The 24,577-nt window shown below is 47.7% G+C and overlaps 1 protein-coding gene across 7 annotated transcripts in view; it reads left to right on the top strand.

Annotated features, from left to right (window-relative positions):
* The window catches only part of PLCH1 (phospholipase C eta 1), a 55,948-nt gene extending 31,622 nt beyond the window's left edge, over nt 1–24,326 (top strand). For 3 of the 7 annotated variants that reach the window (XM_088061186.1, XM_088061187.1, XM_088061190.1), the window contains 20 exons: nt 174–303; nt 1,839–2,009; nt 3,882–3,975; nt 5,317–5,520; nt 6,953–7,073; nt 7,968–8,139; nt 9,631–9,738; nt 10,310–10,471; nt 11,475–11,546; nt 14,391–14,479; nt 15,415–15,515; nt 16,008–16,187; nt 16,277–16,384; nt 16,896–17,020; nt 17,448–17,532; nt 17,825–17,971; nt 18,376–18,455; nt 19,685–19,744; nt 20,214–20,574; nt 21,345–24,326. In XM_088061186.1, the coding sequence (XP_087917312.1) occupies nt 174–303; nt 1,839–2,009; nt 3,882–3,975; nt 5,317–5,520; nt 6,953–7,073; nt 7,968–8,139; nt 9,631–9,738; nt 10,310–10,471; nt 11,475–11,546; nt 14,391–14,479; nt 15,415–15,515; nt 16,008–16,187; nt 16,277–16,384; nt 16,896–17,020; nt 17,448–17,532; nt 17,825–17,971; nt 18,376–18,455; nt 19,685–19,744; nt 20,214–20,574; nt 21,345–23,386 (4,612 nt within the window). In that variant the 3' untranslated portion in view covers nt 23,387–24,326. Of the gene's footprint in view, nt 1–173; nt 304–1,838; nt 2,010–3,881; nt 3,976–4,670; nt 4,805–5,316; nt 5,521–6,952; nt 7,074–7,967; nt 8,140–9,630; nt 9,739–10,309; nt 10,472–11,474; nt 11,547–14,390; nt 14,480–15,414; nt 15,516–16,007; nt 16,188–16,276; nt 16,385–16,895; nt 17,021–17,447; nt 17,533–17,824; nt 17,972–18,375; nt 18,456–19,684; nt 19,745–20,213; nt 20,575–21,344 lie in introns of those variants that run through there. The other 4 variants (XM_088061188.1, XM_088061191.1, XM_088061192.1 and 1 more) reach the window with 4 other exon arrangements.
* The last annotated feature ends 251 nt before the right edge of the window (nt 24,327–24,577 follow it).

Below are 24,577 nucleotides of genomic sequence, written 5' to 3' on the forward strand. Positions count from 1 at the left end.
GGGAGTGCAGTGGTGAGCTGAGCTGTGAATAATTGCCATAAACCAGTTCTGGTTTTAAGCATTTGACTGAGCTGTAGTAAGGGCAGGGGCAAAAGGGACTCTTTCCTGAGCTGCCCCTGCCTCCCTTCTCCATGAGGAGATCCCCTGTGTGCCTGTCCTTGACACGCTGGCAGCTGGGTGAAGCAGACCTTCGAGGAGGCTGACAAGAACGGGGACGGGCTGCTGAACATCGAGGAGATCCACCAGCTGATGCACAAGCTGAACGTGAGCCTGCCCCGCAGGAAGGTCCGGCAGATGTTCCAGGTCCGTGCCTGGGGGAGGAGGGGGCAGTTAAAGTCCTTTTCTGGGCAGATCCAGAGCAGAATCTGCAGCTTGGGACTAAAAAACCCAGCACCTCACAGGCTTTTTCAAAGTCTTACCTTTTTGTAGACAAAGAGGCACCAGAACATTGTTTAAATGACATGAAGCACACAGAAAAGTTACCAGTGTTTCTGCTGCATTGTTGGTTTCAGCTCTGTGAACTGAATTGTTCAGTGCTGGTATTGATGGATAATGAAGTTACTCTGACTTGCTACTGAAATATTTTTTAATTTCCTTTATGGAAAATTATTTAATAGATACTGGCTTTATGCAAGTAATTAGTTTTGTTTTTTTTTAACAGCTTCCTCATATTTAGCCATTCAGATTTGATTGATTTGGAATCAATTTTTTTACTTCTGTTGTCTGAAAACAGCTCCCATTTTCCACCAGTTCTTATGTTTACTGTAGGAAAGGACAGAGAAGCCAAGGACGTAATGGAGAGCAAAAAAAGTGATCTTCACTCTTCTAAACCAGTACCAGCTCAAAGCTGGTTTGGTGTAAAACATAGGAAAGTTGAAGAATTTTCTATGGTCAAAAGTGCTTTTTTTGTTTGGTATAAAATCCCCATTAGAGATACATCTTTGGAGTCTGGAGTTACTCCCAAAGACCTGGAAACTGGTGGGGTGGTGTTGCAGAGATTAATTTGGGTTGTGCTTGTTCCCACAGATTATAAATGTCATTTAAGGCATGTAACAGATATAAAATGATTAAAAATCCCGTTCAACACCAGCTAGCTGAGAATTCTATTCCTCTCAGCTGACTTGCTGTGATAGGAGTTTGCAGTCCTGTTTTGCATGGAGACCCACACAGTGCCTGCCAGCCGTTCTCCAGAATATATTCTTTGTTTGGAAAATCCAAAGCAATCCTCTTAGGCAGATGTTCACAGGAAAAAGCTTGTATTAGTGTGTGCTAAGTACTGTTTTCTTCTCTTCCTACCTCTGAGGAGAAACAGCAAATCAACACTGGAGATGCTGGGTGTATGTTCTGGTGTGGAGTCTCAGTGCTGCTGCAGAGCTGTCCCCTCTGCAGAGTGCTGCAGATTAAATAATGTGCATTTACCACTCTGATATTGTCCTGAATGATTTAAGATACCAGTCTGTTGTTGGGGAAGCCCTGGGTGATATTGTTATGCTGTGTTTTCCTGCAGGATAACTGCAGGGCATACAGGAGGGCAAGAGATCAGAAAAAAGACCAGGGTGTGAGCCTCTTTATTTCTGGGGGAAATAAATTTGAAATTAGAGAAGGAAATTAGAGTTTCACAGGGAATCTGTGGCTTTAGTTTAGTAACTGTCTTCACCAAAAACCCCAGAGATGATGATGTAGTTTTGCTGTCATTTTAGCCTGTCAGAATTTGTGTCTGAGCAATCTTGCAGACTAGAATTTACTACATTTCTGCTGGAGTACACAAGTCCTGCTCTGTTTTGTTCCCTGATTTCTCCTGTGCTGAGCATGTTTACCTGAGTGTTGTTACCTCATAGGAGGCAGACACAGATGAGAACCAAGGAACCCTGAACTTTGAAGAGTTCTCAGTGTTTTACAAGATGATGTCCTTGCGTCGAGATCTCTACCTGCTGCTCCTAAGCTACAGTGACAAGAAGGATCATCTCACTGCTGAAGAGCTGGCTCAGTTTCTGAGGGTGGAACAGAAGGTATGGCAATATCTGCACCCATGTCTGAGCCCATGTGCTTACATTCAAGTGCAGGGAAAGGATTTTACAGAAAATAGTAACTTGGGGCGGAGGACAAAGCACAGATGTGACAGGAGAGAGTTCTGAAGGTTTTATTGGTTTTTGAAGTGCTTCTAGAAAGAGTTTGAGCTGCTTTGGATGATGTTTGAAGTGCCCAGGACGGAGGTGTGAGAGGGTGCTCAGGGACCTGGAGCCAGACGAGGAACATGTGGCAGAGGTGGGGGAGCTGCCTTTGGGGGTGCACAAGGACATTATGGACCTGCTGATGCAGCAGGAACGTCGAGCTGACTGTGAAGTCTGGCATTCTGCATCCTCTTTGTGCTGTGTGCCCTCCTGAGAGCACTGCGTGGGCAGAGCTGTCTGGGGAACTGCTCTGCTCAGCACTGCTCCAGCAGCAAACCATGAAGAGTGAAAGCAGGAGCTCCTGGAGGTTCACCTGGAGGTTCACCTCTTGCCTGGGCAGGCTGGAGGCACCTTACACTCCCGTGCCCCTTCGCAGTGCCCAGCAGCTCAGGGAGATTCCCCTGAGTGTTTCCAGTGCCAGCAGCGCCCTGGGGCAGGGCAGCACTGCCCCAAAAGCTGCTCGTGCTCCCAGCCAGGAGGCAGCTCCCCAGTGCCCTCACCCAAACAGCATTTTGGTTTTGCCGTTTGGAAAATCTGTGGACAGTCTGTTCTGCTCCATCTGCTACTCATTTGGCAAGATGTTAAATATTCTGCAGCCTGATGACAGAACAAAAGCGGGTTGGGGATTTTGTTAGCTTGCTAAACTGGCTTCTTTTTTTGGAAAGCTCCCTGTTTAGGAGAACACCCCATATTATTTTTAGTGGAGTACTTTAAAATGTAACAAAAAAATGAATGGCCACAGTCATCACCTCTCAAGCTGCAATTAAAAAAGCACAAATGAGTGGACTTTTCCCCAGCAGATGTAGCTTTGGACTAGGTTAGACATTTCCATTCCTAGAGCACATGAGAACCCTACACTGGGCCAGCAAGAAGCCATGGGGGATAATGAAAAAGTTAATTTGAGCCAGCTTGTACCAGAACAGGGCCTGCTCTGAGCAGCGTTTGCAGTCAAACACCACCCTGAGCAAGGATAATCAGTTACATTTTTCTCCTGCATTGTTCTTTTTCTATTCTCCTGTGTCATTCCTGCAGCATCTTAGGATGGTTGGCATAGTACAAACAGTGAACAGGATGATGGCACAAGCAAAGTGCCAGAGGTTTGACTGCCAGAATTGTCTTCCTGTGATGTTGGTAGTGGAGAAATGAAATCCACCCAGTCCTTGTTCTCCCTTTGGTTCTCTACAACTCAAGGCAGTGAGGAAAGATGAGATGAGTGGTGGGAGCTACTTCTTTCCTTTAGTTCTGAAGGAAATAGAGGTGTCTATTTGTAAGTGCCCTACAAATCAGTTAGAACCTCAGCTGTGGGCTAGCTGAAGCTGTTGACAAAATTCCTATTTGTTTCAGAAAAGCTGCTGTTTTTCATTTCAGAATTTAATTATTTCTCTCCTAGCCTGTGTATTACAGTGAACTCCCTTGGAAGTAATGAAATCATAGGAGTGGAAAAAGCATGAAAATGAAATCCAAGCTTGCCAAGTCTTTTTGCATGTCTAAGAAGATTATATTAAAGAATATAATGTCATAGCTCTCATTTCAGCACTATTGGCCAGTACAGCTATTAAGGCTGCTAAACAGCTAATTTTAATCTTGAGACTAAAATGATGTAGGTTTTAATTGATGGCAACCTCTCACTCCTATTTGTCTCCTCCAAGTGGATTTTCACATGTTGGTGACATTAAAAATAAGTGTACCTCCACTGTTGTTTCTGTGCAGATGAATAATGTGACACCAGAATATTGTCTGGACATCATACAGAAGTTTGAAGTGTCAGAAGAAAACAAGAAGCAAAATGTTCTTGGGATTGAAGGTAAAAGTTTTGATTTCAGCATGAGTTTTGTCTTGCTGTACTGCAGTGGAGTAGAAGTGCTTTGATGGTGTTTTGGGGAGGTTTTTGCTATTTGCCTGTGACACCAAGTCCCCTGGATCAGCAGTCGGGAGCGTGGGTGCGTTTTGTGAGCCAGGGGGGAGATGAGAGTAGGTGTGGTGAGACAGCAGCTCTCCAGCCATCCATCACAGCCATCCTCAGGAGTGGGGATGGATGCCTGAGGCTGTGGGGATTTATTGCTCACTCTGTGTTTGTAAGACAAACACAAACTGTACCATGCAGTTTATCTATAGCCTGTTCCCAGAGAGGTACTGAAAGCCAAGTGTTCATTCTGCCTTGGCTCTGGGATCTGGGATCCTGCACAATCCATTCATTTATGCTTCTGTGAAATAAAGTACAGATAGTTGCATTTTCATCGGGTTTTAATACTTGACTCACATTGTTTTTGAAAGTAATTGTAAATTGTATGTTTATTCAGAATCCAACTTATCCAAATCAGCCTCAGAGCTGGGATGAAATAGATTAAATGCCATGGTGTGTTCCTTTGCCCAGAAGGAAGCTTCTGTGGAGCAGCATAATGTACATGGTGATTTGGGGAGGGGGGAAGGAGGAATCCTCCTCCACGTGGTATTTAAATCCTGGCTATGGCCTCCCTTCAACAAGCTTCAGGTGTGACCCAGGGCACTGCACTCAAACTGAAATAAGGAAAGGAAAACAAACAAGCTGTGACACTTAATATTTCTGCAAGCATTTCTGCTCCTCTTAACCTGCTGCTGCCGCTCCTTTTATCTCTGAGCTGCTTTCAGGGCTGGTATTGTTTGCACTGTCCTTTGCAAATATTTTACATTGTTTCATTCTTAAAGGAGGTATTTTTAAAACTTTCTCTGTTCAGTGCTACTCTCATTTAGAGGGTTATAAATCAAGTACCATCTTCTCGAATAAACCTGCAGAAAAAAAGAAAATAGTGAAGGTGGCTGGGTGAATGAGTTGGCTGCTGATCCACAGTTCTGCTTTGGGTGCGCTCCATCCATGCTCAGGGCGCTGCCGTTCCCAGCACGGGAGTGCCAGCAAGGAACTCTGCTCAAAAAAGGGCATTTGCTCCTGAGCCAGCCTGGCCTCTGCTGTGCCCCAGCTCTGTGCCCGCTGTCCAGTGCTCCTGAGCCAGCCTGGCCTCTGCCGTGCCCCAGCTCTGTGCCCACTGTCCAGTGCTCCTGAGCCAGCCTGGCCTCTGCCGTGCCCCAGCTCTGTGCCCGCTGTCCAGCGCTCAGCTTCGGGAGGAGCTCGCAGCGTTGCTTCCATGGCTGACCATCCCTCTGTCCCCAGGCTTCACCAGCTTCATGCGCAGCGCGGCGTGCGAGGTGTCCAACCCCCTGCACCGCCAGGTGCACCAGGACATGGAGCAGCCCCTGTGCCACTACTTCATCGCCTCATCCCACAACACCTACCTGAGCGGGGACCAGCTGCTCTCGCAGTCACGGGCCGAGATGTACGCGCGGGTGCTGCAGGCCGGCTGCCGCTGTGTCGAAGGTGGGCTGCATGGGGCTGCATGGGGCTGCATTGGGCTGCATTGGGCTGCATGGGGCTGTATGGGGCTGCACGGGGCTGTATGGGGCTGCATGGGGCTGTATGGGGCTGCATTGGGCTGCATTGGGCTGCACGGGGCTGCACGGGGCTGCATGGGGCTGCATGGGGCTGCATGGGGCTGCACTGGGCTGCATGGGGCTGTATGGGGCTGCATGGGGCTGTATGGGGCTGCATGGGGCTGCATGGGGCTGCATGGGGCTGCATGGGGCTGCATTGGGCTGCATGGGGCTGTACGGGGCTGTACGGGGCTGCATGGGGCTGCATGGGGCTGCATGGGGCTGCACTGGGCTGCACCAGGCACAGCATCACCACTCCCAGCAGCGATGCTCTGTTGGCTCAGGCGCTGCAGCACCTTTTGACTGGATTTGGAAAAATTCCAAACTGGATTTTTCTGTTGGGAATGATCACCCAGCGCCACAGGCACCAGAGAATCACAGAATGGCTGGCGTTGGAAGGGGTTCTAAAGATCATCCAGTTCCAGCCCCCTGCCGTGGGGGATCGTGGAGATCACACTGGGTTCTTGCTTAAGCTCTGCATAATTTAAATAATACAAAATATTAGTGGTTTTGTATTAGTATTTTTCTTTTACAGAAATAAATAAAGTCCTTTACCAAAGCTAGACTCAATATTAATTTTTTATGACTAGCATTACAAAAGGTCATCTGGAAAAAAAAATATTGTTAATCTCTATTTAAAAATTAATTAGAGAAAATGAACCTGAGAAAACTGGGTGATTGCCTTCTGCAGAACAGCTCCCAAGAACACTCAGCAGTGTTATTTTGCTTGACCTCAAAGCTATTGCAGCTACTTCAGAGCCCAGGGAACAGCTCTGCAGCTTTCTTCTTGGGAAGTTTAACTGCCTGTAGAGGCAGCAGCAGTGACAAGTTTGGTACAAATTCAGGGTACAGGCATTCATTAGGAAAAGCATTCTTATGTCAGTCCATTCTCCGTGTGCTAGATTGGCTGCTACTCTTCATACAGTCCATTATAAAGCTGCAAGTTACACTGGGAGTGGGAAAAGAAATCCTTTTAAAATAGTTTCTCTTCAGAAGCAAAACCTACTTTTCTAAGGTAGCTGTAAACATAATTTGACCTATTACACCGCTGTAGTTTTATTTATGAGGATAAAACCCTCAAATTCCCTTTTACAAGGGAAAAAGCAGTTCTAGGACGCTCTAGATTCTCATCTGACCTAGGAAAAGACTGTCCTGTTAGTCTGAGCTCAGCTGGCAGGTTGGAGGAGATGGAATGAGAGGTGGAGTGAACCTTGTTGGCCCCTGCAGGGTTGGGCAGGTGAGCTCTGCTGGCAGCAGGAGCACAGGAATGGATGAGACTGGGGGCATCTCTTAATGTGTGGCTTTTCTGGTCTTAACAGTGGATTGCTGGGATGGCCCAGATGGGGAGCCAGTGGTGCACCATGGCTACACCCTGACTTCCAAAATCCTCTTCCGAGAAGTGGCAGAAACCATCAATAAATATGCCTTCATCAAAAACGAGTAAGTGTGGAGCCAGGTTTGAAGCTACACCTGTTTTCTGTAGTTAATCCCACATTCAAAACAACATCAAGCTAAGGAAGTGCAAATATTCCTTTAAACACATCAGGGGTGATTCTGTTCCCCTGTTTATTGCCCATGTTGTGTTATTGTTCAGCTGCATAAGCTCTTCCCATCAACTGAGGGAGAGAGTTCTGCCTAAACTGAACCTTTTGTGCTCTTAAACTCAGTAAGGCTCTGGACAGTCTGACACTGCTGATTATCTTTCAATAGAACTTCCCACTCACATCCACAGGGAGATTCTCCTGAAAAATCAATACTGTGATGTTCTCTACCTACTGGAAACACTTCATATCGGCAGGAAAATTGAAAAGCTGTCATGTGTAGTGTGAGGAAATACTGAGGTGTGGGATAGTGTTCTGAATCTGTTTGATTTGCCATGGTGCTTTATAACAGTTTATTATGAAAGCTGTGGACTCTAACCATATATATATATATATATATATACACACACACACTCAGAGTAGTCTCAAATCATGAGTGGGTGTAGAGAATTTTGAGTAGTTTAAAGAGAATAAAAGGAAAATACTTCTTTTTCTTTATTAAAACAAAACAAACCACATAACAATGGATGTGTGGGGAAAAAAACAACCAAGCCCAAAAGTTTGTTGTTATTGATGAGAAATAAAAAGTGATACTTTCAATACTAAAAGAGGTGGTTTTCATTATTCGGTGTGGAGTTCCTTGTCGTGGAACTCTGGAGCTGCCAAGAGTTTAGGAAACAGTGGGGTGGCTTTGTGGAAGAGCTTGGCTGTTCCATTCACAGGTGGAGTGGTAAGAGTGCAGGTGTTGTCTCTCCACACACAGCTGTGACAGTGTCTGGGGCTTTGCTTTCAGGTTTCCAGTGATACTGTCCATTGAAAACCACTGCAGTATTCAGCAGCAAAAGAAGATTGCCCAGTACCTGAAGGAGATATTTGGTGACAAACTGGACTTGTCATCTGTGAGCACTGGAGATCCCAGACAGCTTCCCAGCCCTCAGGATTTAAAAGGGAAAATCCTAGTGAAGGTAACTTGCTGCTGGGCATGTTCAGAATGCAATGAAAGTCAGCTTGTGATATTGTAGATTTTCTTTGGAGGACCAGTTCATATCCCTTCAGCATCTAAACATTATCTGACAGTCCTTCCTTGGACAAAGTACTTTGTAGTGATAGAAAAGTTAAGACTTCCTGCCCTTCCCCTTGCCCAGCTCGGAGCTGTAGCTGATGGGGTGGAACTCTGTTCATGCTTCATCTGCCATGTTTGTGGGAGAAGAGCAGCTCAGGAGGAGCTGGAGGAGGCCCTGGAGCCCTGGAGTTGGTGCTCTGTGCAGGATTAATTGTGTGAGCCTCTCACTCCAAATGGATTTGCTCTGAAAGGAATTCCAAAGGCCGGGATGGATAGAACAAGGAAGGAGCATAAGGCAGACCTTTGGGAGGATGATGAATAGAGTTCTGCCCTGTTAGATTGACTAATTACCTGAACACAGGGGGGCAATTACTTGTGTGTGAACTCTCAGGATACTCTGGCTTTCCCTCTGTCCTTGGTGTCAGTCTGGCTGCAGAGATTCCCAGTTTCAGTCTGATGTTAGTTTGAAGATGCTGCAGTGCACAGTACAGAGCTGGCCCTAAAGCAGGAGCCTTTTGAGTGCTCAGCCGTGATTTTGCATTTTACTGCAGCAGTTTCCTGGGGTGGCTGCTGGTTAATGGACTGTGCAAACACGTGGGGCTGGTGTTTGGGGGATCCACAGGAAATGGTGTGCAACATCACTCCTGTGAGAAATCCCATGGCACTGCACTTAAGGCAGGAGGGGCTGGGTGCTCTGGGTTCTTACCTGAACTTCTGAGCTGGCTTTTCAGCACATCTGAGGTTGTAATTTCAGTGATCCTCCAGCTCTCACTGCTGAAGCCCTGTGGGTACAGACTGCTGTGGAGCTGAGCTGTTTTCAGAATGAGAAATTCTATCTCCATCATCACAGGATCTCTGTACAAAGCCCTGTCTCCCATCCCCTGCTCAATTTAAGCAGCTCTATTGGAAAAGATAAAATAAGGTTTAGGAATCAGTACCTTGTTGAGAAGTAAGCCAGCTTCTCATCTTTTTGCTATTGTTTTTGCTCTTTTTATACATTTTCCTTTGAAAGGCAGTATTGATTCATGACCCCCAATTTCAAATAACGGCATAATTTCCATCCTGTAAGGGTATATAAAGAGTCATTCTAATAACACTCAGACTTGAGCCAGTGTAAAGGTACCAGCAATGACCCACTCATTAGCAGCAACCTTATTAATTTCAAAATGCAGCCAAGAAATCAATCCTCTGCATTTCTACAGAAGTCTGAGTGTCATTCCTGTCTCCCACTGATGAAGCAGGTAGGCTGAGAACACTTCTGTGCACAGAAGCAATATCACAAAGGATTAGTAGGTGATTTATTTAGAAGCAGATGGTAAAGCAAGAGGAGCAGACTGAGTGCACTAATTAAACACTGACCACATTTATTGGGGTTTTTTTCTCCTCATTTTAGGGTAAGAAGTTGCCCTGCAGCCTTGGAGCAGATGCTGAGGAAGGAGAAGTTTCAGAAGAGGACAGTGCTGATGAAATCGAGGATGACTGCAAGTTAAAGCCCTGCTTTGTATGTGCACACAGTCAGTTCCCAGAGTGTGACAGCTCTGCATTTCTTATATGCATACTCCATGCCCTACTTACAGTTGTTAGCAGAGTTTTTCATTCCTAAGTTTTTCACTCCTGTGTCAGGTTCATGCTGTTCTATAGGATTTGTTTTTATTTTAAGTGTCTTATGTAAGAGACTGGTTTGAGTCTGTATAGTCTGGATGACTGTTAACAGGAATTGCTTCCTTTTTAACTGTTTGGAGCAGGAATGTAATGCTAAGGGTGTCTGTAAGTGCATTAGCTGGGAATTCATGCTCTTCTGAAAGACAAGGTGGGGCTTGTGACAGCTGTGAGGCAGAGAGCCCATGGCCAGGTCCTGGGGGATGTGCGGGGGGACTGTGAGCTGAGTTGGGAGGGGAAAAGGAGAAGGGAAATGGCAGTGAAAGCCACAGGTAGAAAGGGCAGAATCAGGCAGGATTATGCAAGGAGTGTTTTCTTGCAGAGGGAAGGAAATGGGTGCACTGTGTGACCCTCAGTGTGTACTGGGATGGACATGAGCCCCTACTTGAACTGGCTTTCCTGGTGTCTTTCAGAGCAATGGTGCAACTCAGCACCAGGTGGAATCCTTCATACGAACGAAACTGGAATCTCTGCTAAAAGAGTCCCAAATCAGGGACAAAGAGGATCCTGACAGCTTCACTGTGAGAGCCCTGCTGAAGGCAACTCACCAGAGTTTCAACGTGAACCTCAAGCAGGTAGGTGGGCTCTCCATAGCCCCTGTGAGGCCTGGACAGTGCAGACTGTTTCAGGTGAGAGAGCCAGGAGCAAACTCTAGGGACATTTAAATACAGAGTGAATTTTCTGTGGAGATGTGCTCTTGGGATGTATTCCAGCTTTTTTTACTGGTCATTTATTTTCCTTCATTACTGATCTGCATTTGATTTTTCCCAAATAATTGCCATTAAAAGAAGTAAAAATCTGCTAAAGATTCTTTCGACATGTTGCAGAGACTTCCAGCCTGGGCTCTGAGCAAATCCCTGAACACAGGTTATTGATTTTGCTGGGTCCCCAGTGCCTTCACCGTCATGAAAGCCCAACGTGGCTCCAGCTCAGCACTGAACAGGGAATAACTGGAGTTCACAGCTCTGAAATACTCACCCAGCTGAAATGCTGGGGGAATATTCTTCAGTTTTGTTTTGCTCTTCAGAAGATGAAGGGCTGTGTGTTCCTGACAGAAGAAGCGAGATGCTGCCAGGAGTTATCCAGCTGATGTCTGGGGGCATGGCTGGGAATGTGGAACTCAGCCCGCAGGCTGCCTATGAGAAGTCCACATTTATCTGCTAGGAGATTCTTTTTCCTCTCCCCTTTCCCTTTGTGGCTGCTTTCAAAAACACTCAGACGTCTTGGTTTGTTGTTTCTTGCCTGGTTTTGCTAGACTGCTTTTTCTACATGGCTTGTTGTTGCCTTGAGTGCTAATGTTAATGTTTTTCTTTACAGTCAGAGGGTTCTAAACTATCAAATATACAAAGAAATTAGGAAAGCCCTGTAATGAGATTTTGGATTTCAATTTTTTCACAGATCAGACTTTAACTCACTTTGTCTCTTTTGTAATAATTTTACTTTCCTAATAGTGAGCCAGAGTGACATACAAGAACTTGTATGAGGTTGAAATGCTGCCTTTTGGAGACTGTAGCAGATTCTTTAAAGACATTTTTGGAGATATTTAGTTACACTTTTTATTGCACTTTTTCTGCACAGAACCTGGACACAAAAGAAGGTGGAAAAAAGTCTCATGGTCGATCATTAATGGGCAACTTTGGTAAACACAAGGTGAGTGAAATAAATGAGAGCTGAGGTTGCTGTTCTAGGTCTGGCAGCATTCCAGAGACTCTGGCAATGTTTTACTGCTCCAGACAAGCACGGTGGGCATGGGGGCAGTGAGGAGGGAGCCTGTGCAATTACACTTGTCTTAATTCTGTTCAGAAGATTGAGAACCTTTAAGATGAACAAAAACTTCGTATGTGGCTAAAAGATCATCTTCACTCATGCTGTGGAATTGCTGATGCTCTGATCAAACTTGCAGCAGCAGAAGAGCAGCACAGACAAATGTCTTGGCATATCTTGTTTGCCACAGAGCTGAAGGTGCCTGGGTCAGTCAGGGCCCAGTTTTGCTGTGCCCCACCATGGGCAGGGCCATGCTGGGACTGTCCCTGCTCCCAGGGGCTGCTGTGGCTGAGTGCTGGCTCTGCGCTCCTGCTCTGTGCAGATGTGTTGTGGCTGATCTCCTCCTGGTTTTCATGTCCTGGTTATGTTTGTGCAGCTGCTGGGTGGGAGTGCCTGCTCTGCTGCTCCTCAGTGGTGTCAGTGCTGGCCCAGGCAGGAGCTGAGAGCTCTCATTTCACAGCTGGGCACAGAGCAGCCCCCACAAGGGACAGTGCCCACGTTTCCTCCCATTCCCATATCCCTGCAAATGTTCTCCTGTCATCTGCCTCCCCTCTTCCCACACTCCCACACTGCCCTGAGCCCTGGATTTACAGCCTCAAGCTGAGCTGCTCCAGCTGCCAGCTTCCTTCCTGCTGGGGTCAGGGGGAGCTGCAGTGGGTGGTGAGGCAGGTCTGCACTTCAGCCCAGTCCCTGAGCCCCAGCCTGCCAGACTCTGCTGTTCCTGCTCTGTGCTAGCCATGGTGAGAGCTGCACCGAGCTTTGACTGATAATCTGAGCAGTTTTTTATGATTGAGACATTTCAAAGAACTTAATCAGCCAGCAGTCCATCTGTCCTGAAGCCAACTAGGAGCCATCAAAAATCCCTTAAGCAGACAGCACCAGGACTCATATTTACACTTCAGTTCCAAGCTTGCATCAGTTTGAAATGCTCATGCTTCCTTTAGCTCAGTGCATGTCACCCCTCAGGCTGTGTTAAGAGCTCCAGGTGCCCTGTGGTCCCTGAGAGTGGGCAACCTGTGCTTGCTGCTGGCCACACAGATGCTGGGAATGAGATGTCACAGGCAAACGTCAGCCACTGGAATCTGCTGGTTATGCTGAGGGCTGGAAAGTCTGTCAATAATTTAATTATTTCAGCTAGTTATCCTAATGGCTGTAGCAGGTTGGAAAGCCCGTTCATTCCATCTCTGATGAAAAAAATAAGGGTATATATAGATTTATTTTTTTTAATAGTAGTTGTATTGTAGACTGAGGCAACAGAGACATCCTGTAACTGCCCCCTGATGCCTTTCCAGCTGAAGGGATGCCTGGAAGACTGGTTACTATTGATATTTTCGCAGATACAGAATTATCCACCCAACAGTATTGACACTTGATGTTTCCAGCCAACTCTTGTGCCACATGAATAAACTCTTTAAAAACTACCAGGGGAGGTACAAAGACACTAAAGCTGGCAATTCCTGAAAGTTAACTGCATGAAACATGATCAGTGCAGACCTTCAGACTCCAAAGTGAACCATGCAAATGATTTCCAATATAGTCAACTTCATGTCAGCACCAAACACAGCAAACTGAATTATCTACAATACAGTGTATGACAAGAGGAGGAAAGAAATCTGTGCTCAGTGAGCCATATGCAAAAGGATAAGGAGCTCTCAGTTATACTAATTACCTCTTGATGAGAAGGGAATTAAATAACTCTCCCTTGAAGCTGTGTTTAGCATTATATAAGATGTAATGTTGAAATTGGAAACTGTTAAATCATAGGTGCTTATGAAAAAAGGAGATTTTGAGGTTTTAATCCTTTTTGTCATAGCTATTTTCTTTATAGTATAATAATTTAGGATCACTTGAATATTTGTATGTGGCTCAAAATGGAGCAGGAAGATGGTGTTTGAACATTTTGCCCAGACTCTGTTCACACCTTTACTAATGAATACGTTTAATTTTCTAAACTGGGGGGAAGCACAGGTAGGCAGAAGCAGTGCTCTGTATGTTTAGACCCTGCTGTGTGCTGCTGTTTGTTAAATATGACACAACCCACTGGGATTTCAGCAGGAGCAGTGCCCTGGAGCCAGGGGAGCAGTGCTGTGCTCCGGTGTTGGGAGGGAGCAGGGCAGGTGCAGAGCACAGAGTGGCCTGTGCTGGACAAACCCTTGGCAGAAATAACACCCTGGGGCCTGGCAGCACACAGAAATAACACCCTGGGGCCTGGCAGCACACAGAAATAACACCCTGAGGCCTGGCAGCACACAGAAATAACACCCTGGGGCCTGGCAGCACACAGAAATAACGCCCTGAGGCCTGGCAGCACACAGAAATAACGCCCTGAGGCCTGGCAGCACACAGAAATAACGCCCTGAGGCCTGGGCAGCACACAGAAATAATGCCCTGAGGCCTGGCAGCACACAGAAATAACACCCTGAGGCCTGGGAGCACACAGAAATAACACCCTGAGGCCTGGAAGCACACAGAAATAATGCCCTGAGGCCTGGCAGCACACAGAGATAACGCCCTGAGGCCTGGGCAGGCTGGCAGCACACAGAGCTCTCATGGCCACAGCCCAGGACCCGTGCCATGGGGTGCAGCGCGCTCTGTGCTTTCCTTCTCCACACAGGGAAACTCTGGCCCAGCCCCAGAGGTTCCTTTTGTCCCTGGAGCCCCACACCAAGCACAGTACCGGGGGTGTCCGGAGCCCCGAGTGACTGACCCCGCTTGGCTCTTTCCCCACAGAAAGCTGCAAAGGCAGCAGCCAAGGCCCACAGTGCCTCGGACGATGAGGACGGCCAGCAGCACCCTCCTGGCAAGGAGCAGCCCCACAGGTGAGCTGGGAACCCTGCAGGTAAAGGCAGGGCTGTTCACTGCCAGCAGCTGGCAGGCTGTGCCCTGAGCAGGGGATGTGTGCTGGTTGTGTCTGGAGCAGGGGATGTGTGCTGGTTGTGTCTGGAGCAGGGGATGTGTGCTGGTTGTGCCTGGAGCAGGGGATGTGTGCTGGTTGTGCCTGGAGCAGGGGATGTGTGCTGGTTGTGTCTGGAGCAGGGGATGTGTGCTGGTTATCCCCGGAGCAGGGGACATGTGCCGGCTGTGCCTGGAGCAGGGGATGTGTGCTGGTTGTGTCTGGAGCAGGGGACGTGTGCTGGTTATCCCCAGAGCAGGGGACGTGTGCTGGCCGTGTCACACATCATGTGTCAGCCACACAACACAGCTGTCGGGGTGGGATTGCTGTGAGCCTGCAGTTTTGGCTGTGTCACCTGTCACAGGCTCAAGCAGCAATTACCCTGGAACTGCAGAGAAGTGTGACATTCCCACTCATAGTCCCTTTGCTCATAGAAAGATGCCAGGCCCTATTTCACCCGCTGCAAACAGTGCTCAGAGCAAACTGCAGGTTAAAGAAGATGCATCACAGCCCAGACAACTTTATTGCATCTGAAAATGGAAAGAAAAAGCAATCTAAAAAGTGCCACTGAGAATGTGTCTGCTGTCACTGAAACACTCCTTGGTTTGTCTAAAACAGCCATGGTGAAGCTATTCCATCATGTTTCAAATGAAAAATTTTGTGTGTATGGGTTGTGGAGGTAGAGGGGAGCAGTCATCCCAGAACCCTCTCCAAAGAGGTTTCTCACATAGGGCTCCCTGCTCACAGTTCTTAATTTCCTTGTTGTTGAAAAGAACAGGAGGGGGATTTAAAACAGCAGAAAGAGGGATTGAAATGTACCTTCAACACTGCAAGTGCCTGTTTTTGTTTGCTCTAACCCAGCAGGCTTGCCCGCCGCAGGAAGACAGTGAAGCTGTGCCGGGCCCTGTCTGACCTGGTGGTGTACACCAACTCCGTGGCAGCCCAGGACATCGTGGATGACGGTACGGGGCTGGCACAGGGCTGGCACAGCCCCTGTCACTTGTGAGAGGAGGGGGCTGAGTGCTGCTTTAGGGTGGCACAAGGGCAAAGCCAGAGCCCAGCAGGGCACTCCATCCCTGGCAGAGACTCCTCTGCCCCTGCTGCCAGCAGAGGATTTCGCTGTAGGTTCCCCAGAGCTGCCACGTCTGGGGTCTGCAGGAGGAAAGGCTCCAGCAGGGGCTCTTAAGCTTGGGCTCTTTAGCTGGAGCTCTTGCTTTGCTTTCCTCTCAAGCCTGCAGACTTGAGGGGAGAACCACAGACCCTCCTGGAAGAGGGAGCTGGTGCCTTTCAGTTACCCAGGGTGCATGATTTGTGTAAGACAAGACAATCTATCCTGTAACACTGGACTAAATCTCATATTGCCCTTGATAAATAGCCAGGTGATGAGGTCTGGGCTCAGGCCCCATGGCCCAGGATTGTTTGTCACCTGTCTGTTGTTGTACCATGGCACACAGGCTCCACAGGGAACGTGCTGTCGTTCAGTGAGACCAGAGCCCACCAGGCAGTGCAGCAGAAGGCTGAGCAGTTCATGCTTTACAACCAGAGACAGCTGACCAGGGTCTATCCCTCAGCCTACCGGATCGACTCCAGCAACTTCAACCCCGTTCCTTACTGGAATGTGGGCTGCCAGTTGGGTAGGAGCTGCATGAAAGACTTCCTTCCCTTTCAGTGTGTTTGTGTATAATATTATCATTATTAATGGCACCTCACTTCTCTCTTTCAGTGGCCCTAAATTACCAGTCTGAGGGACGTGTGATGCAGTTAAATGAAGCAAAATTCAGGGTAAATGGCAACTGTGGTTATGTCCTCAAACCTCAGCAGATGTGCAAAGGTAAGCTGCCAGTGTAATTATCACTGTAGCTGCCAGGCCTGTCACAAAGTGTCCTTCACAGCGAAGGCACAAGAAAGGAAAGTGCAGACAAATATACAATCTTTTTTATTTCCATGCACTCATAGCTCTTAGACTTGTACCAGTGTGCAATCTCTTACTGTGATCATATATATACATGTATATTTTGAAGCATTTGCTTTATTAACATGTGTTTAAAAGGAGAAAAAGGGGTCCTAGGATGACCAGCTGCAGGAAAGTAGAATGAGCTCTGCAGTGGCCCAGGAGCAAGTACTCAGGGCTTGGTCCAGCTCTGCCTTGGAATCACATAAACAAGGGCTGCTCCACTCAGCAAAGGTTGTAAGAAAGAGGAGAATTTTTAAATTACTGAGCAGCTGCTCCATACTCATAATTTCTCATTTCTGACTGAATTTGTCTATCTGTGTGTGTCTTGTGGGGTGATATTTATTATGTGTATCTTGTTCCTTACCCTCTCATTCTTGCCATCTTTCAGGCACATTCAACCCCTACTCTGCTGATCCACTTCCTGCCAGTCCTAAGAAGCAGCTTATCCTGAAGATCATCAGTGGGCAGCAGCTCCCCAAGCCTCCTGACTCAATGCTGGGGGACAGAGGAGAGGTGAGATGCTCCAACCCCAGCAGATGCTTCCAGGGGAGCTCCTGCAGTGACATGGCAGCGTGTCAAACCTTCTCTTTATTCAAATGCACCAGTAAATTTCAGATATTGTCACGCTTTTGGTCAGTAACTACACTTCCCCCAGCCTGTATCCTACTTGTCTTGTTTAAGGGCTGATTTATTTTGTATTTTAAAGGGTGACTTTTATAAAAATTAGTCACAGCTGTCCCTAGTTCTCAATGCAAACCATGCATCACCATGGACTTCACAGAACCAATTCCCATGATAGTGTTGCTTGAAAATTCTTGTGAGTCAAAGGGGTTTGAATTCTCATATGAATTTACATCAACTTTCTCCATTAATTTTTTTACAATTCACCTTCATTTGCATGGCTGGCTTGCTTTTAAAATGTTGTGTTTTTAAATAACAGATAATAGATCCCTTTGTTGAGGTGGAGATTATTGGGTTACCTGTTGACTGCTGTAAAGATCAGACCAGGGTGGTGGATGACAATGGTAAGATAATCTAAGTGATTTTTTCTTATCAGAGTAAAATATATAACAAAAATAAAAATAATAACAATAATAATAAGCTAGTATTAATAATTAATATTAATTTATTATGGTAATAATTAATAATTAATTGCTTTTGTTTTTAAAGCAATCCTAGAGGCAGATATATCACATTTAATGAATGACATGATGGAATTGTCATTGCTGCTGCTGCTTGTGTCCTGTGTCTCTTGGGAACTGAGGCAAGCACTTGCTGTGGACTTGTTTCCCAAAGTGTGTCCTGTTTGTCCTGCAGGGTTCAATCCTGTGTGGGAGGAGACCCTGACCTTCACCATCCACATGCCTGAAATTGCCCTGGTGCGGTTCCTTGTCTGGGACCACGATCCCATCGGGAGAGACTTTGTGGGGCAGAGAACTGTGGCCTTCAGCAGCCTCGTGCCCGGTGAGTCCCCCTGTTCTCCTGGGCATGGGAACCCACCCTCAAACCCAAGGAGAACGTTACCAGCATGAGAAGATAGATTTCATAAATGTTTATCTCTGTGACTTCATGGGAAGCTTGGACAGCTCTTCTGTTCCCTTAGGGTGCTTTATGCACCGTTCCTCAAAGGAGTTTGGTTGTCTGTGCTTTGGGAAATAACTGCTGGTGTGTTTTTTATAACTTGGATGCAATTTGTACTGGGGCTGGGAAAACCTGTGAGGACACCAGAGAAGTTTATTAAAGGCACCAGGTGGCTTCCTGTGTATACATCACTCTTATAGACAGTCATTGCTAGCTGGGCATAAAATGCAAACTGCTGGTTCCTGGTGGTGCTTTGTGTGGAAATGTTTCTATTTCTGTTTCCCCAGGCTATCGCCACGTGTATTTAGAAGGACTGACAGAAGCTTCCATATTTGTTCATATAATCATTAATGAGACCTATGGAAAGGTAGGTACAGCTGGAAATTTACATCTTCCTTCTGATAAGAATGGATTTAAATGCACCCCAGAACCTCCCAGGATTTGTGTTGGAGTGCCCAGGAGGCTCAGAGCATGTGGGGGTTTCCTTGCAGCAAAGAAACTCCACCATAGCATGACTCCACTCTTGCTGTGCACATACTTGCAGATGTTCTTACTGTTAGCACCCAATAATTATCTTGTCTAGATACAGGAGGTACATTTCTTCAGTGTGCTACACTGATCTTATTTTGGAAGTAGATCTTGAGAACTGTAGCTGCACCAGAACATGATATTTGACAATCTATTTTTAGCAGCTAATTTAATTAATTTAAATTAACCTAATTTAATTTAAGGTTTTAGTGCATAGGTTTTGCTTTTCTGCAAGTTTGCTAGTTTTAGAATGTTTTTAAAGTGAAAGTGAAAGCACAGTGATTTTTTTGTGTTTTCAGCTGCCTTCCTTAGCTGTTTCCATCTGGAGATAAGCAGCACAAGGAATTAAGGCCATGTTCAGCAGGATGCTAAAGTAAAATAGCATCTTTGCAGTGATTTAAGAAATGAAGATAAACACAAAACCTGACCTTTGTGAGGTCTGAGGTTGCAGAGGACACTCAGCCCTCAGTCTTGGTGCCTTCTTAGAGGATGCAGAGAATGTCGTGACAAACATGAACCCGAAGTTGTGCAGCACCCACAGAGAGAACAGGGAACAGAGAGAGAACAGCAGAGGGAAGGGCCCAGGGCTGAGGTTTGCTCTTGTCCAGATCCTCTCCCAGTTCCACTTCCTTTCTCCTCCCTGATCCCATCAGACCATGGGATAAGATCACATGTACTGATACATGCACATCTGGGCATATCTGTGAGATCACATCCCTTGGGGATGCTTTCCAGGGACCTGTTTGGCTGCTGCCCTTGTAAGAACAAGTAACTCCAGAGGGGAGGCAAGAGGAGCAGGAGGGGCACCCACAGGGATTGGATCTCTGTCCCTGGGTCTGTTCACCTGATGCTGCTCTGGATGACTGATGGGCTGCACTGCTGCTTCTCACAGGCTGAGTTTGTGTCCGTGAGTGAGGACATCTGCTCAGTTCTGAACCTAAGAAATAGTTTTAAATGGCTTGCTGTAGAGTGGTTCTATTTACAGCTGATGTACTGTTACCTTATTTGCTTGTGTGGAAGTCTTGAAAACATTAGCCAAATGGATTTGCATTTCTTTTTGCCTTTCAGTGGAGCCCTTTAATCCTCAATCCCAGTTACACAATAATGCACTTTCTAGGAGCCACAAAGGTAGAGCTCATGAGCATGCACTTTGCATTTGCTGGGCACAGACTTTCCAGTGATTCCCAATCGCATGATCTGCAACTGCCAAACTGGAACCATTTTCCATGCAGGCTCTGAAACATCTGAATATTGCTTTGATGAAGCCCATGCATAGAAAACTCCACGTTAATGTGCAGCCTGTCAGTGCTGAGCACTTCCTAGAGCCTTGTCAGCTCCCATTAGGAGACTGAGCAAAGCTCTCTGGTAACTGTGGCAGGCTGCCATGCTAATGAGGAGAAGGGCAGGCATGCATGAATCCATGGAGACCTGTGCTGGGAGCTCCTTGCTCAGAGTAGCTGTGAGTGGCTTGGTGTGAATTTTTGTTTTGCTGCGTTTTGAACTTTGTTGTCATCACTCATAAGCACTGTGAGAGCAGCTCTTTGCCTTGTGAGTGAGTGTGAGCTCAGGCCAGGCTGTGGTGTTGCTGTCCCTGCAGAGCAAGCAGCTGATCGGGCTCCGAGGGCTGTTCTCCAAGGCGCCCAAGGCGGGCACTGCCGAGGCCAGTGGGCAGCACGTGCGGAAACGCTCCATCGGCGAGCGCATCCTGCGGCGCACGGCCAGCGCCCCGGCCAAGGGCAGGAAGAAGAGCAAGATGGGCGTCCTGGAGGCTGCTGAGATCAAGGACAGCGCCTCTGAGCCAACAGACCTGAAGGACAAGGAAGGGGTGGTCCGGCGGCCAAAGCGGAGCTTGCAGGCGCGCCCCGCGTCCATGCCCGTGGACAGATTCCTCATGGTAGAGTTGCCCTGCCCAGCAGAGGACGCTGCCCAGGAGGCCAAGGGAGAGGAAAGCACATCTGGTAAGACGCTTCCAAAATTACTTTTGGTGAACGGTCAGGGCTGCCCTTGCTTCTTTCAAGAGTACCTGATTTCTAGCAAGCACTAAAACCAGTATCTATTATGCCAAGTTTACTTCTATAGTCCCTGCTTCATTAAATCTCCAAAGGAGTGAGTCACAGAGCTCAGATCTGGCATAGAAAGACAAGGGGATTTGGTGGAGAAAACATCCAATATGTGTTTTTCCAGGAATTCAAACCCTTGCCCTTGTGAATGCTGCTTGCTGGTAGAAGGTCCAAATGAAATCCTTGTACTGTAACACTCTGCAGTAACCACATGTATAAACCACACTGGAGTCCATCTACTCGATGCTTTTGACTCAGCTTGAAGCATGCATCTTGTTTTCAAGTGTTGTGTGTTTTAACAGAGCTGTTTTGTTCTGTCTTTATTGCCACGCTTCTTTATAGTACAAATGTGACTAGGAACACAGCTGAAGGTAATGCCACGTGCAAGCTATGATGTGGTACCTCATTAACATTACTTACCACAAATATTACATCACCTGCTTGATGTAATTGACATTCCAAGGAAATTTCAATGAAGTGCCTGCAGTTGTATTTTTCCATTTATTCATGTCACTCAGATAATTTGTACTAAACCTGCACAACCCCATGATTAAGTTCTGTCACAACTGTACCTAGTTTTGCGTTCTCCATTTGTCTGTCTAAGGACAAAATAGCTGTTGACAGGGCAGAGTCTTGTATGCCACTAATATGTTTCTCATTTAATTTAGCCAACAGTGATGACAATACAAATGAGAAGGAAACAAGCTTGAAAGAATTGGCTTTTCCACGTTCGGAGCAAAAGGCAAGTGCTTCAAATTTAGCATCTCAGTTCAAGGAGAATGACCAGAGGGATTCTACAGCTGACTCTTTAGTACCACCTTCACAGGAGCAACCTGAACATTTGGTTTTTGCAAATGGTGTAGCTCAAACAAATCACCTCGTGGACTACCAGGAGAATAATCCTTCTGATGGAACTGTCCCCCTAATGCAAGATTCTGACTCTGAACTTTCCACAGAAAAATCACACCACAAAAACTGTGCAGACAGTAAAACAGATGATGACACAAAAGTATCTAAGGAAGGGAAAATCAGTCTCATAGAGACTTCTCTTTCTCAGAAAGCAGAGGTGGAGAATCACAAATATGACATGAAGAAAAGCACTGCAGCACCTCTTTCCCTTTCTTCTGCCGTGTGCTCTGAGGGCCCTGACTGTCACTCCACGGTGGCCCTGCAGGACACTGACATTTCTCACCTCATTGATGAAGTCTCTCTCTCGACTGAGAGCGAGCTGGACAGCGCTGTGTCCGCTCTCATCGGGCAGCTCGATGGCACAGATGACCAAACTCCCCTTCCCGCTGTCTCCAGCCCCCAGGGCAGCAGCAGCCAGAGCCCCAGGGCAGGAGCTGCACTCCCACACGTGTTTGCTGCAGACCTGAGCGGCCCCTGTAGGCACAACTTCACTCCCACAAAATCCAACAAATCCCCTTTATTCTCCACTCCGGACACAGCCGTGTTCTCCAGTTTGGAGGATGCAGAGTATTCCACGTACACAGTTATCCACGAGGCATCTCCAGCTTCTGAATGTAAGAGCCACAGGGCATTGGTTTGCAAGGAAAGACTAACTAGTCTAGAAAGTGACTTGCCTGGCTATTCTTGTTCTTCAGCCCTCTCTTTGCTAAATGCAAATCCCAAAAGGAATTGTGCTACAAAATCTGGACTGAGCTGGGAAGCCCCCGAGTCTGCCAGTTCTTTCAGTTCCAACAGCCTCATCTTTGAGGAGGCGCTGGGGGCCCCTGTTCCTGGGGAGCACTCGGCCAGCAGCAGCCTGCTGGAGCTGGATGGGGACTGCCAGGAGCTGCTGGTGACCGCCTGTGAGTACAGACGGGAGGACATGAGCCAGCTGGCTTCTCCTCTGAGCCTGAGGCACAAGCAGGAGCCCGGGCACGGTGCTGACAGCACCTCTGCGAGCAGCTCCGCTGCTGCGCTCTGTGCTGCTGCCCAGCACTGCTCCGAGAGCTCCAGGGCTGCAGGGAGCCCTTTCCCCGCGTGTGAGGGTGTCGGGTTTTTGTGGCAGCAGCGCTCGGAGAAGCACAAGGCTGCAGCGGGCGCTCCCCAGCCCAGCTCAGCCCGCCCCGTGCTCCCGGGGGCTCTGCCGTTCCCCCCTCACCCCGCCATCCAGCACAGCAGCCCCTGCAAGTCCAAGAGTCTGGGAGACCTGACCTCGGAGGACATTTCCTGCAACTTTGAGAGTAAGTATCAGTACATCAGCAGGAGCTTCATCTCCTCGGGCCTGAGGGACAGGAAGGTGGCAGCCATGCAGGGCGTGAGGCCACACTCGACGGACGCGCTGACGGAGCAGCTGCGGAGGCTGCTGTCCCTGGAGCAGGAGGACAGCCGGGAGCCGCTCTGCCCCAGGCAGACGGACGAGGAGTGTCCCCGGGCCCTGGTGAGGAAGCTGTCCTCCCGCAGCCAGAGCCGGGTGCGGAACATCGCCAGCCGCGCCCGGGAGCGGCAGGAGGCGGCGGGCAAGCAGCGGCCCTGCGGCAGCGGCCTGCCCGGCGTGGTGCTGCGGAACAAGGCCCCGGGCCCGCCCGCCGCAAACCGGCACTCCACCGGCTCCTACATCGGCCGATACCTGCACGGCTGCCCCGGGGAGCGCCGCGGGGTGCCCGAGGGAGCCTGCTCCGCCCTGCAGCACGGCTGTGGGGAGCTGCAGCTGCCGCCCGGCGCTCAGGACCAGCCCGAGGTGTATTTCCTGCTCCGGCTCTAGGCAGGAGCTCTCGGCCTGCTGCGCTGCACTGAGGGGCTAGCGAGGAGCCGCTCAGTTAGTTCAAAATGCAGTTTCATGCCGGTGTTCAGGGCTGGTTTTCCTGCCGGAGCTGAGGGAAGTGGGAACCTCCCTTAGGGGTGTGTGACTGGGCCGGAGCTGAGGAGCTGGGGGCGTGTTTGTAGCGCTCTGTGTCTAATGCCGTGCTCCAAAGCCTGACATTGCACTGAAGGCAATACTCCTTCCCTTGTGTCTTGTCCTCCTGCTTGGAAAAACACTTTTGGTGATCACTTTTGGCCTTTTGTGAGGATTCTCCAAAGCACTGTGGTGTCTGGAATGCTGGACTGGGGCTTGTTCTGCTCAACAGGCAGCGACCCTTCGTTAGCATCACTTGTTCTGCATTGTTATTATAAATTGTACATGTTTTCATGTATGAACTGTGATTCTACAGCAAACGGTTTGTAGAATTAGGGTTAGTCCAGATTCGTGAGTCCTGTGTAATTTGTCTTCTGCCCTCTCTACAAAGTATGACAAGAGTTGTCTTCCTTTTTCCGTTACTGTGTTGATTTGGGACAGAGTGGAACGTGGGAGTAATTCTGCTTTCATGAATGGAAACAATTTCTGCTTATTTTGTTATGTGTTTTTGCTGTTGGTTGTGTGAGTAGCTTTGGTACAGCAGATCCATTTTCTGTATATTTGTAATTTTATTGCTGAATTGTCAACAGTCAGTGGAATATTTAAACTGACATGGTAGAGTGACTGTTTTGACTGTTCACCTTTTTCTATGAAGGCTGAAAGTGAATTGGGTGAAGGAATCTCAGACACCTGAAGCTTCCCTGTAGGGAACAACATAGCTTTATTTTGGTTGGAAGATACTCTTTGCCTTTGTTGTAAGATTTTCTGATATGTCAAAGATGTACCTTTTACCTCTTTCTTTTGTAATGCAGAGTATTATTATTCTTGAAAACGTCATTAAAATAGATTTTTAAGCACTTGGTTACATGTTTTCTGGGAAAAAAAACTTATCCATATAGGTTGGTGCTGAATCCAGCAGCAGTTAGTGACTGCACACATCTGTCTTGGCAGGAGATGCAAGCAGGGAAGGTCCATCATTTCTCAGGGTGTTTCTTGGCTGGAGGTGGCAGCTGAGCTCTGGTCTCCCTTCTGGACCAGGAGCCACATTTGAGTTTGTCT

This window comes from Pseudopodoces humilis, chromosome 11 (genome assembly GCF_049639895.1).
Source record: "Pseudopodoces humilis isolate 2021_Gansu_Grassland_sample_001 chromosome 11, ASM4963989v1, whole genome shotgun sequence".
Lineage (NCBI taxonomy): Eukaryota > Metazoa > Chordata > Aves > Passeriformes > Paridae > Pseudopodoces > Pseudopodoces humilis.